A 13,243-nucleotide genomic window follows, 5' to 3' on the forward strand; every position below is an offset into this window, starting at 1 on the left:
GAGTTTGCTTTTTCCACCCGGTGCTTGGTGCTTCATGGGTTTCTCTTTATGGAAAAAAAAGAAAATCAAACTGACAGCAGGGACAAGGGGGATAAACCTTGAGTACTGCAAGTGCCACAGAGGCAAGCATCAGGCAGAAATAAATGTGAAAATGAAAATGGAATTGTGAAGAACAGGTCAAGAACTGGTGAGTCAGGCACACTCAGACTTGCTCCTTGGAGCCGGGGGCAGTGATGTTTGAGAGTTCCCGGCTGCCAGAGTGCTGGAAATAAACCCTGTATCTTCAAGGAGACTGACTTGAAGACAATAAAAGAAAAGGCAGGATGGATTTGGAAGAGACCTATTCACATAAGGGGGAAGTATAAAGAGAGATATGACAAGTGGAAGTGATTAGGAAGATAGAAACACAGATAAAGAAGGGGTGAAGTTAGAACAGAGCGACCAATTTCTGTATTTCGAATCCATTTTCCAGTAAGTGGCTCACAGTCTGTTCAGAGAAAATACCAGGAGATACAATTTATTGATGAGCTTTCGCATGTAGGGCTACAAACAGGCCCTTCGTATAAGTTAATATTGAATGCTCAGTGTAAAAGAATATTCTTATCCTATTTTACATGGATGGAAAATGAGGCAGAGAGATTTTTTTTTTAACTTTCTCAAGGTCACTCAATTCCAGTAAATGGCAGGCTAGGTCTGATCTGACCCAAGGTATGTAAATACTGTCTGATTATTAGCTTTTAAAATAAATTTAAATCAGACTGGTTTCTCTTTTGTTACTAGATTAAAGGTGACTCAGTATGGAAGTTTCTAATTCAAAGTCAGTCAGTGGATAATTCAAATCCTACTAGCCAATTTTAAGAAAGCAGATTTTTGATAAACAACAAAGTCCTACTGTATAGCGCAGGGAACTATATTCAATATCCTGTGATAAACCATAATGGAAAAGAATATGAAAAAGAATGTATATATATATGTATATATATACACACACACACATATGTGTATATATATGTATATGTATAACTGAATAACTTTGCTGTACAGCAGAAATTAACACAACATTGTAAAACAACTACAATAAAATAAATTAAAAAAAAAAGAGAAAGCAGATTTTTTTCCCCTTTTAAGGTCTAAGGGGCACTGCATCACAAAGCTAAAGCAATAAAAGAAAAACACGGATCTGTTTAAAGGGGTTATCCTTCTCTGCTATGGAAATCTTTGCTGAGAAGAAATTCCTAAGTACATCTTCGATAGCCTTCTTTGTTGAATAAGAGAGAATGTTTGGATGTACTGTCTCATTATTCATAAGTTTTCTTAGGATTAATTCACTGGTATACTGGTAAATGTGGGTATGGTCTAGATATAGTCTCTCTGTCTGTCTCTCTCTCACACACACACACAAACACACAGAAGAGTCATTCACATTCATCCCACAAAACCTCCAAAACAACACAAGATGGAATTGGGAAATCAATATAGAATTACAGAGAGATAGGGTGAAGTCTGATGACAGTGTGGCCAGCTGTGTGTCTGTCTAGCTGCAAAATACTGGCTCTAGAATCATGCAGGAGAGACCGTCATGACTACCATTTGCTAGAGACTTGCTGTGGGCCAGCATATCACCCTCTTTAATGTTCATTCACTCTATTCAGTATTCAGAGTGACACTGTTCCTATTCCTGGCTCACAGGTTGGGAAGCTGAGATTCATTCTCAGGAGCTCCCCATCCCCCAGACTGTAGGAGGCAGAGCCAGGAACTGAAGATAAGCCGCTCTCACCTCCAGAGGCTGGACTCTTACTCAGGATTGCTTTTAGACTGTGCCTTTCAGTGGCAAAGAAAAGCATACAATATTATAACCCCTCTAGGTCCCACGCCCGTGCGTTTCTCCAGGTCCATCGAGGTTCTGGAATCTGTCTGTGAGGGCAATAGTGGAGCAGTGTGAGTCTGAGTGCAAATGTGTGTGCAGAGAACAGGGACCACAGCTGAACAGTCTGAACATTAACCCTGAACTCTAGACATCAAAATTTCTCAACTCTGAGTCTAGTTCTCAGTGGTTTGAGTTGATGGAGAACCTAGTCTCTAATCTTAAAGGGAAAGAACAGGAGGAAGAAAAGCAACCCTTACCCTCAGGCTGGCCTCAGCCTCGGCAATGTCCATTCCCCTTCCAGCCGAGTGCCCACGACCATCTACTGCTGCTGTGGGGTCTCCGCTGTTACACCTTCCCCACCCCTCTCTCGGTCCAGGAAAGAGTCCAGCTGAGACAGAACCGTCCTGAGACCCAAGGGGAAACCTCTGTCCTGTCCAGTTCCTCAGCTGCTCTCTCCTCTTAGGCACTGTCTCCCAAACCTTGCTCAAGTCCGAGCCACAAGGGAACACTCACCAGGGTTTATCTCTGCTTTGGAAACGGACAGCAGGACTGTGGCCGTCAGTAAATACGTGCCATGTAAGCCAAAGCGGTTATGTGTCTTGAGATCCCCTGAGTTCAGCTCCCCCCAAAGCGCTGCAATTACCCTGTCACCTGTGAGGTACCGACACTGTCTGCAAAGGGACTGCGGTGTATCTGCAAAGAAGTGGTAAACGTTAGTCCCAAGCCAGCATCCGCAGTTCCTGGGGATTAAGACAGAATGAATTAAGGGCGGGTGCAGCTGAGGGGGAGACTTTCCTGAGTCCACTGCTGTGAACTGCGCGTGTGTAAGGCAGCATGGGACAGACAGGGCACTCAGCGCTGTGCTGAGACGGCCAAGTGGATCCTCATCTCCAAGTCCTGCCCCAAACCCACCCCCAGGGTCACGGGGATGAGATCTGTCATGTTCATACTGGACTCTGCGCTTCAGTGTCATAACAGGGAAGAATAACTCTGACTCCATATTAGATCTGTCTTTTACTTCAACTTTTGTGCTCTGTTGCCTGTGCTTAGTCATGCCGGCTCTGCACCTTTTGTTAAAAAAAAAAAAGTTGCCGATAGCCTGAAAAATACAGGATAGCCTGTTCTCAAGACTCTGACCTTTAAGAGTCCATTCATATAGAGATAAAAAGTTGCCAAATAGAGAATAACATTTGTCTTGTTGGAGGTTTACAGGAACTACGCGACCTGACCTACGAGGACAGCTGCAAGAACAAAGGATTCCTACACCAAGAAGTGTGCAACAACTAACCACGACCCTCCCTCGCCTTGCCTTTAAAAGGGATTTGCTGAAACCCTTTGAGGAGTTTGGGTTTTTTTGGGTTTTTTGAGCATGCGGCACCTGTCTCTTTGCATGGCCCTGCGATATAACCTTCTCTGCTCCAAACTCCGACATCTCGGTTTGTTTGGCCTCACTGTGTGTCGGGCACACGAACTTGCATTAGGTAACAGTGTGTCATTGTTAAGGACACGACCTGTGCCTGGGGCGCTGGGTCATCTAGGTATTGGGAAAGCTCTCATTCAATGCTATTCTCACAGGCTTGCAGGAGCCCTGGGCATTCCTGCCAGTTACACCCACCTCTCATTCCCAAATTTGTCTTCTTGAACCGTCTTGGGGCCAAGGCAGCATAGCCAACAAAAGCGACTCCATTTGCCATTTCTGAAGGTGCTTCCACCCTAATTCTTGAGTCCCTACTATGAGTAATGATACAGTTCACAGAGTTCCACCTCTTCTTTTTTTCCTTCCACTGCCCAGAGTTAACCACAGACTTGACTTGATGTTTCTTTTTATACTTTATGTGTATGTGAAATAAAATTCACACTTTATGGCATGACAAGAAAAATTTATTTATTTATTTATATCTTTATTTTTTGGCCATGCCGCGCGGCCTATGGGGCTTTAGTTCCCCAGCCAGGGATCAAATCTGGGCCCTCGGCAGTGAGAGCGCGGAGTCCTAACCATAGGACTGCCAGGGAATTCCCAGGAAAATTTAAACATAAAAAAATGTTCTCTGCCCTGTGGCCTCCCCTCTCCCCGCACTGTGCATTGTGTATCTGCATTAGGCATTGACCAAACCTGCCCCATCAGCAGAAATACCTGCTCAACCATAAACAGCAACATTCTCCCAGCATCAACAAGACAACTCCTAGATCTTCCATTTCTTTCTTAGATCAACTAATTTTTTGTTGACATGTACTTAGTCTTCTAATTTTTTATAAGTCAGTTTAGATTATATCTACCTCCCTCCCTAGACTAAAATGATGAGATCAATGTTCTTATATTACCTTTTACCTTCTTTTCCCATTTCTCTCCCAATTTTTTTACTTTTATAATTTTTTTTTAAATTGAAGTATAGCTGATTTACAACGTTGTGTTAATTTCTGCTGTACGGCAAAGTGATTCAGTTATACATATACATTATTTTTTATATTCTTTTCCATTAGGGTTTATCACAGGATATTGAATATATTTCCCTGAGTTATACAGTAGGACCTTATAGTTTATCCATCCTATATATAATAGTTTGCATCTGCTAACCCCAACCTCCCACTCCATCCCTCCCCTCCCCCTTGGCAACCACAAGTCTGTTCTCTGTGAGTCTGTTCCTGTTGCGTAGGTAGGTTCATTTGTGTCATATTTTAGATTCCACATATAAGTGATATCATATGGTATTTGTCTTTCTGACTTACTTCACTTAGTATGATAATCTCTAGGTCCATCCATGTTGCTGCAGATGGCATTACTTCTTTTTTTTTTAATGGCTGAGTAGTATTCAGTTTTATATTTTCTATAGTCATTGTTTTTAACACTTACATTAGGCTCTGTAAATAAATTCCCACAATCTACTAAAGGCTTGTATCTATGGTTAAACGGATTCGTTGCTTACTCTCAGTTCTTTTGCCATCGCTTATGTTTGTCTCTTACAGATACAATTCATGTTTTAGTAATTTCTTCAAGAAGTTCATGCATGTTCTTGGATGTTCAACAATGTTTATTTGCATCTTGGTACTTAAAAGACTTACTTATTGGAGGCGAACCATTATCTTTGTTATACTGAGCCTTCTCATTTAATAGACAATCTACTTCCTTTATTTTGGTCATCTTAAAGATCTTTCAATAAAGTGATATAAATCTTTCAAATTCTCTCGTAATTTTTATTGTGAATAGAGAACTTTTCAAAAGTGTTCTGATTATCGCTGGTGCCTAGCACTCCACTGAAGTTGCATATTGACCAAGTATCTAGAGAATTCTACTAGATTCTTTTTTTTTTCTTTTTTCTTGAAGTATAGTTGATTTACAATGTTGAGTTAATTTCTGCTGTACAGCAAAGTGATTCAGTTTTATATCTATCTATATATATATATATATATATACACACACACACACACACATTCTTTTCTTATGTTCTTTTCCATTATGGTTTATCACAGAATATTGAATATAGTTAGTTCCCTGTGCTATACGGTGGACTCTCACTATTTTACATGGTTGTCTGTGGGCTCTCCTCTTTCCACATAGGCAATCACATCATCTGCAAATAATGACAATTTTCTTTGTTTCCAATTTTTAAACCCTTTAGTTGTTATTACTGTCGTGCTGTGCTGGTTAAGACCTCCAGCAGAGTGTTAAGCAGGAATAGAGGCAGCAGACTTGTGTACCTCAATGGTGAGCAACTAAGGAACATCTTCCAAGTTTCATCATTAAATATGATGTTAGCTATAAAGTTCTGGTAGCTAACATCTATTAAGTTAAAGAAGATATATTTACACCGGTTTTGCTGAGGTTTTTTTTTCTGTAAGCAACTTGATTTTTATCTGCATTTTGAGTGCCAAGGTTCTTGCAATGTTATTCTTTTCAAATATACTTTTATTGATGTAAAAATTCACAAAATATAAAATTAACCATTTCAAAGTATACAATTCAGTGACCACTTACTCCATTGACAATGTTATGCAACCACCACCTCTACCTAGTTCCAAAACATTTTCATCATTCTAAAAGAAAACTACATATCCATTAATCATTCAGTCTCAATTTCCCCTTCCCCCCAGGTCCTGGTAACCACCAAGTTGCTTTATGTCTCTATAGATTTACCTATTCTTCACATTTCATATAAACAGAAATACAATATGTGATCTCTTGTGTCTGGCTTCTTTCACTCAGTGTACTGTTTTTGAGGCTTATTCATGTTATAATGTATATCGATACTTCACTTGTATAGGTGATTAATATTCCATTACACATATATGTATAGGCACATGTATATACACATACCACATTTTGTTTTTCCAGTAACCCACTGCTGGGCATCGGGGTTGTTTCCACCTTCTGGCTATTGTGAATAGTGCTGCTATGAATAACCTTATGCAAGTATTTAAGTACCTGTTTTCAATTTCCTTGGGTATATACCCAAGAGTGGAATTCCTGGGTCATATAGTAATTCTATATTTAACTTTTTAGGGGGACTACCAACTTTTTTTTCCATAGCAATGGAACCATTTTACATGCCAGCAATGTGCAAGAGTTCCAATTTCTGCAATGTTATTCTTAATATTAGAAAAATACCAGGCATTTTAGGAAACGCTAAGAGGAAAGGAAATGTTTGTAGTGCCCAAGGACATGTTATAATAACGATTCCAAAGTTCCTGTTAGACACAGCAGTGGAAATACATGCACTTGAGCTCACCACACATAACCCTGTCTTCTTCCCTCCTTCAGTCTCACGTGCTGCTTGTTTTTTAGTATTTTATGTACATCTTTTATCATCTTTGGATATTTCAAAAATAAGGCTCTAGAAAAATGTAGGCTTCAAGAAGTGATGTATCATCACAGTTGGCAGAAATACTACAAAAGACAGTAAAGATAAGGACAACAAACTTATGTGGTGTAATTCTTTAGACTTATTAATGAGTCAAATTACATATTAAATTTTGATTTATAAGGAAATAGAACATTTCTATTTATATTAGATTATATTACTCAACATTCTATGCCTATGCTGGAAATTTATTAAACCCTAAAAATTATATTCTTCACGTAATTCCAAAAATAAAAATAAAATTAAATACATAAAGTCCATTTTATGTAGTATATAGTCTACAACATAACCCTTACAAACCTTGGTCGAAATCCAACCGATCCTTATGTTCTGATTTTTTTCTATATTCAAACAGCATTGTATTTGCCGTGAAAATACCTAATATTTGTAGTAGAATATTCTCTGGAATCCTTTCTAAAACAATTATATTAAACCCTTAGAAAATTATTTCATTCTAGAGTTCCCAGGTTTTACTTAATTACTCAAATCTAGAATGCCACCAAATGTAGAAAAGCCCTAACAATGAAATGATGACATTCCATCAACTGTAACATGCATCACAGTTTAAGATACAGTCAGATGTGAAGAAATAAAACCATGAAATGCAAAAATAAAATATAATTTATCACTGATGCTTTTGCCACATTCATAAAGTATCTGTGTAGAGCAAATTGTTTCTATTTTCAAGAGCTCATGGTGCTTAATGATAGCCAATCCTCCATAGGAAGCATTTTCAGTGACTATAATCACAGTTTTTCTGTAATGTATGAGTTTACTGAAGTAGAAGTTTACTGGAGTAGAATAGAAATATGATTCCTTAAGGATTTTATAACTTCATTGAATCCAGAAATTATCCCCCTGAGAACAGGGTCTTTCTGCTATATGAGTTAGTGGGCAATTAAGGAGCTCTGAATTGTAAATAAAGCATTTTGACAATCACTGCAATTCGTACCCTTTTGTGGCCAAAGGCAGACTTTAACTATATCTACTGGATTCTCTCCTGAATTAAGTAACTGGTGTTTAATATGTCACTTTCAAAAGCTTTCCACATTCCTTGTTTCAAAAAGATTTATCTATTATATGAATCTGTGGATGATTAGTGAGCTTTGACATCTATATGAAGGATGTACTACATTTACTACATTAACAAGGCTTTCCTCCTATCTGGGTTTGTTGATGTAAGGAAGATATGCATTATCGGAAGATATGCATTAAGACTACCACATTCACTGCACCTACAGGATCTCTCTCCTGTACAAGATGTTCATCTCCTGTACAAGATGTTCAAAGAGTTTTGACTTTCTAGGGAATACTCTCATTATCACAACATTCCTGAAATTTCTATTTTTATGTACAATGAGATGTAATTTTTCTTAGCTTTGCTGCATTCACTGCAACTGTAGGGTCCCTCTCCTGAATGAATACCATAATGTCTAGCAAATAAGACTTGAAAAAGAATAATTTCCCACTTTCCCTGCATCCATAGGTTTTTGCCTCCTAAATGCATAGGCTGTGACTTTCAAATAAAGTCTTTTGACAACTGCTGCCTTTATAATGTTTCTTTTTTGGTGAGATTCCCTAAGGTATAATGAGGAGATGTCTTCAGATGGAAGAGGTACAACTTTCATTCCATATATAAGGTTTCTTTCCTACAAGAGTTCCAAAAGAGTCTATATAATCAGAGACTTCATAGGCATTTCTATTCTGTATGAGTTCTCTGAGTAGATAAGATTAATCAAAAGAGCTTTCTCACATTCCCACAGTCATTGCGTAGAGGATTTTCCTCTATGCTGAGTTTGCTGATGATTAGCAAGAGCTGATTTCCGAAAGAAGGCTTTCTGACATTCAATGCACCCATAGGGTCTCTCTCCTGTGTGAGTTCTCCGGTGACCAATGAGAGTTGACAAAGTAGCAAACGCTTTCTTACAATTGCAGCATTCATATGGTCTCTCTCCTGTATGAATTCTCTGATGTACAGTAAGATAGGATTTAGCTGCGAAAGCTTTGTCACATACACTACATTTGAACGGTTTCTCACCTGTATGGGTTCTCTGATGTATAATGAGAGTTGACTTACAGGACAGAACCTTCCCACATTCACTGCATCCATACGATTTTACTCTAGCATGACAATTTTGTAGATGGTTAGTGAGACCTGACTTCTGGATGAAAGCTTGTTGACATTCATTACATCCATAAGGCCTCTCTCCTGTGTGAATTCGCTGATGAATCATGAGATGTGCCTTAGTGGAGAAGGCCTTCTCACAATTTAAGCATTCATATGGTCTCTCTCTTGTATGAATTCTCTCATGTACAATGAGATGTGCCTTTGATGTGAAGGCTTTATCACATGCACTGCATTTGAAGGGTTTCTCACCTGTATGGCTTCTCCAGTGTATAATGAGAGTTGACTTAGAGGACAAAACCTTCCCACATTCACTGCATTCATGGGATTTCCCTACTGCATGATGAGTTTTCTTATGATTACTGAGATCTGACTTCTGGATGAAGGCTTGTGGACATTCACTGCATCCATATGGTCTCTCTCCTGTGTGAATTCGCTGATGAATCAGGAGCTGAGCCTTTTTTGAGAAGGCTTTCTCACAATCTAAGCATTCGTATGGTTTCTCTCCTGTGTGAGTTCTCTGATGTACAGTGAGATGTGTCCTAACCATGAAGGCTTTATCACATACTCTGCATCTGAAAGGTCTCTCTCCTGAATGAGTCCTCTGATGTAAAATGAGTTTTGACCTCCAAGGAAAAGTTTTCCCACATTTGTTGCATCCATAGGATTTCCCTTCTCTGTGACGGGTTTTCTGATGATAGATTAGTGCTGACTTTGTAATGAAGGATTTCTGACATTGACTACATCCAAATGGTCTCTCTCCTGTGTGAATTCGCTGATGAATCAGGAGCTGAGACTTTGAGAAGGCTTTCTCACAACCTGAGCATTCGTATGGTTTCTCTCCTGTGTGAGTTCTCTGATGTACAGTGAGATGTGTCCTAACCATGAAGGCTTTATCACATACTCTGCATCTGAAAGGTCTCTCTCCTGAATAAGTTCTCTGATGTAAAGTGAGTTGTTTTGACTTCCAAGGGAAAGTATTCCCACATTTGCTGCATCCATAGGACTTCCCTTCTCTGTGACGGGTCTTCTGATGATAGGTGAGCACTGACTTTGTAATGAAGACTTTCTGACGTTGATTGCATCCATATGGTTTCTCTCCTGTGTGAGTTTCCTGATGAGTAATTAGCTTTAACTTACTGGGAAAGGCTCTCTTACAATCACAGCATTCATGGGATTTCTTTCCTGCATGAGTTCTCCAAGGCATGGTCATGAGTGGTTTACAAGTATTCACTGCACTTTTGTTGCATCCATATAGTTTCTTGCCTAAAGAAGTTGAGTTATAATTAGCAAGCTCTGACGTCTAGATTAAAGCCAGAGTACCCACGGCAGAATGAGCAAGACAGCAAAAGAAGGGTTTCTTTCATTTACTCTAAAAAATATTAGTGAGACAATCAGTAGAATCTGAATAAACTCTGTAGATTGGATAATAGTTCTGTATCAATATTAATATTCTGATTTTGATAACTGTATTCTGTTTATATTTTTTAAATGACCTTGTTTCTAGGAAACACACACTTAAGTATTTAGGGGTAAAGAGTTCAGGAAAACAATATGTACCTCTGTGTGTGTGTGTGTGTGTGTGTGTGTGTGGTGTGTGTGTGTGTAATGACAGATAGATAGACTATGATAAAGCAAATGTGGTAAAATTATCACTTAAGGAAATCTGCAAAAACAATGTGCATAAAATTTGTGTATAATCTTGGGATTTCACATTAAGTCTAAACCATTTAGAAATAAATATTTTCAAAAAAAAAGAAAAGAAAAGAAAAGAAAGGAAGACATTTACATAAAACTATATAGGAGGATTACTCATAAAGGCCTAAATGCAGAATGAATAAATTGTTGTATATTCACACAACGGCAACCGGCACAGTACACTGGTATTCTTGATCTAAATGCTCGTTATACAGTGTGTGCTGATTGTAAAAATTAACTATGTTATACTTCAAACATTTTTATACAAAGAAGTAAACAAAAATGTAGGCAGTAGTCAGGAAATGCTCATGTGTAGGAGACCCTGGAAGGAATTTGGATATTATACTAATAGTAACAGGATGCCATTCAAGGTAATAGTACGAGAGAGATGTCCTAGTTTTCACTTTAAAAATGTCATCCTGGACTTCCTTGGTGGTGCAGTGATTAAGAATCCACCTGCCAATGCAGGGGACACGGGTTTGATCCCTGCTCCGGGAAGATCCCACACGTGGCGAGCAACTAAGCCCGTGAGCCACAACTACTGAAGCTTGCACAACTAGAGCCCGTGCTCCACAACAAGAGAAGCCACCACAATGAGAAGCCCGCACACTGCAACAAAGAGTAGCCCCCGCTCACCGCAACTAGAGAAAGCCCACGCGCAGCAACAAAGACCCAATGCAGCCTAAATAAATAAATAAATAAATAAATAAATAAATAAATAAAATTAAAATTCACCTTTAAAAAATATGTCATCCTTTGCGTATCTGTATCACAAGGTCTTAAATCTTGTGACATAAATACTTTTTTAGGTTTGTAGACTGTGGTTGTGAAAATTGGTAATGATCTGCTATGTCATATAGCATTTTTCTTAGATTATACTTTAGATCTTTCTCTCTACCCTTCCACTTGAAGACTGCTATTTCTGTATGATGGTTTATCTTCCCATACCCCTTTTTTTCTTTCCAAGTAACTGTCAAAACCTTATGTCTTTAAAAATCCATATGTTTCTGAAGTTTATGTTCATGACCTTTGGGGGAGAGTAGCTCGAAACACTGACTTACCTTACTTACTATTTATAAATAAATAAAAATAGTAAAATTTAAAAAATCATCTGGTTATTATGTGGAGAATAGAGAGAAATAAGATTAAAGAAGTGAGAGTATCTTCAAGTAAACTATAAAAATTTTGGTAAAAAATACTGGACATTGAGGCTTGAGTGAAAACAATAATTACAGAAAAGAGTGGAGGCCCTCGGGATATAATGAGACAGGAAGACCAGACTTGGTAATGGATTAAATTTGTGGTGTGAGTGAAAAGAGGAACGAAAAGTGACATGAATTTGAGGTAGGTATTAGATCTCCAAGTGCAGAAAGGAAGTATCCAGGTGACTATATGAGGATAAGGGAAGGCTTGGCCTGTAGACAGAAATTTGGGGGTCATCAGCATATAAATAGTATTGTTAAGGTCATGAAATTTAATGAAATTACACTGCTAACAAATGATAGAAATAGACAAAGATGAAGCTTTATGCTTTCCAACTCTGAAGACTTTAGAAGATGCCCAGAGCATGGAGAAAGTCCATCCATCAGACACAACCAATGACTACAATGGAAAGATGCCAACTAAAGTCTTGAAAAAATATCTGGGGGAAGCAGGTTAAAATAAAGGACCCTCAGCTTCTCACCTAAGTGTAGTTATCCTATCTTACTGATTCTTTCTTCTCTAATTATTTCTGAAAGCAATAGCCAATGAACCTTCCCAAAGCTCCAATATCATACCTAGAGACCACCACTGTGGTCAACATTCCCACCTTCTAGCTTGCTGTGATACATTCTCACATGGCCCACAGAAAGCCACCTGCACAGTGGACCAAATCTCCTTACCCCGGGATAAAAGGTGCTGCTGTATTAACTGGAAGAACTGTTACATTATTTGATCAGGTAAAAGAAGTGAAAACAAGAGATGTGGAGAAAACAGGAACTGACATTGCCAAAGAGGAAGCAGAAGAAATGGAGGAAGTCTGGATGCTGCAAAGAAAATAATGTTCTACTGAACACTGAATCAAACCAAAAGAGAGAAAAAGAGGCACGTCTTTCTTGAAACAGCAAGCAAGAGAGCCTTGCCAATGATTTAGGTATTTGTAATGACCTTCAGAGTTTTAGCCTTGTTAAACACATATGGAAGGGTCAACACTTCATGGCTAACAACTTTACTTTCAAGGTCTCCCATCTTGCTGCTTCTCAGTTGCTCACTCACTTGAAAAGTACTGACACTGCATTTCATCTTCTACTCTCCATGGCTCTTTTCCGGGTTTGAAATTAAGGATTATATCTGCTTTGGTAGCCTGATAGCCTGTTCATGGGCAATGACAAAGACTTGGACACTTACAATTGGACTTGGTGGGGATGTCTAGGAAGAGTACAGAATGTTTCAGGAATGGACACACTTTCACCTTGGCATATTAAAGATCTAATGGAGGTGAAAGCATGTTAATTTCCACCTGGGAACAGAAGAGGGTCTGAGAATCTATTGTCTATAAACTCAAGTTCAGTATCTTGAGGCCCTTTGGAAGCTAGGGCAACTGAAAAAGGAAAGGCTATTATTGGCTGTGTGCTCCGAATGATAGGGCAATCATCTTTAACTAGTGTCACAGGTTACTAGAATTCTCCAACAACACATCCTGGTACAGGTTCTTCT

The 13,243-nt window shown here is 38.6% G+C and overlaps 1 protein-coding gene across 4 annotated transcripts in view; it reads right to left on the reverse strand.

Moving 5' to 3' along the window:
* Positions 1-6,984: 6,984 nt before the first annotated feature.
* The window catches only part of LOC137752993 (zinc finger protein 577-like), a 30,569-nt gene continuing 24,310 nt past the window's right edge, over positions 6,985-13,243 (reverse strand). For all 4 annotated transcript variants that reach the window (XM_068527931.1, XM_068527932.1, XM_068527933.1 and 1 more), the window contains one exon: positions 6,985-10,114. In XM_068527931.1, coding sequence (XP_068384032.1) covers positions 8,487-10,114 — 1,628 coding nt within the window. In that variant the 3' untranslated portion in view covers positions 6,985-8,486. The remainder of the gene's footprint in view (positions 10,115-13,243) is intronic.

This window comes from Eschrichtius robustus, chromosome 19, assembly GCF_028021215.1.
Source record: "Eschrichtius robustus isolate mEscRob2 chromosome 19, mEscRob2.pri, whole genome shotgun sequence".
In the NCBI taxonomy this organism is placed as follows: Eukaryota; Metazoa; Chordata; class Mammalia; order Artiodactyla; family Eschrichtiidae; genus Eschrichtius; species Eschrichtius robustus.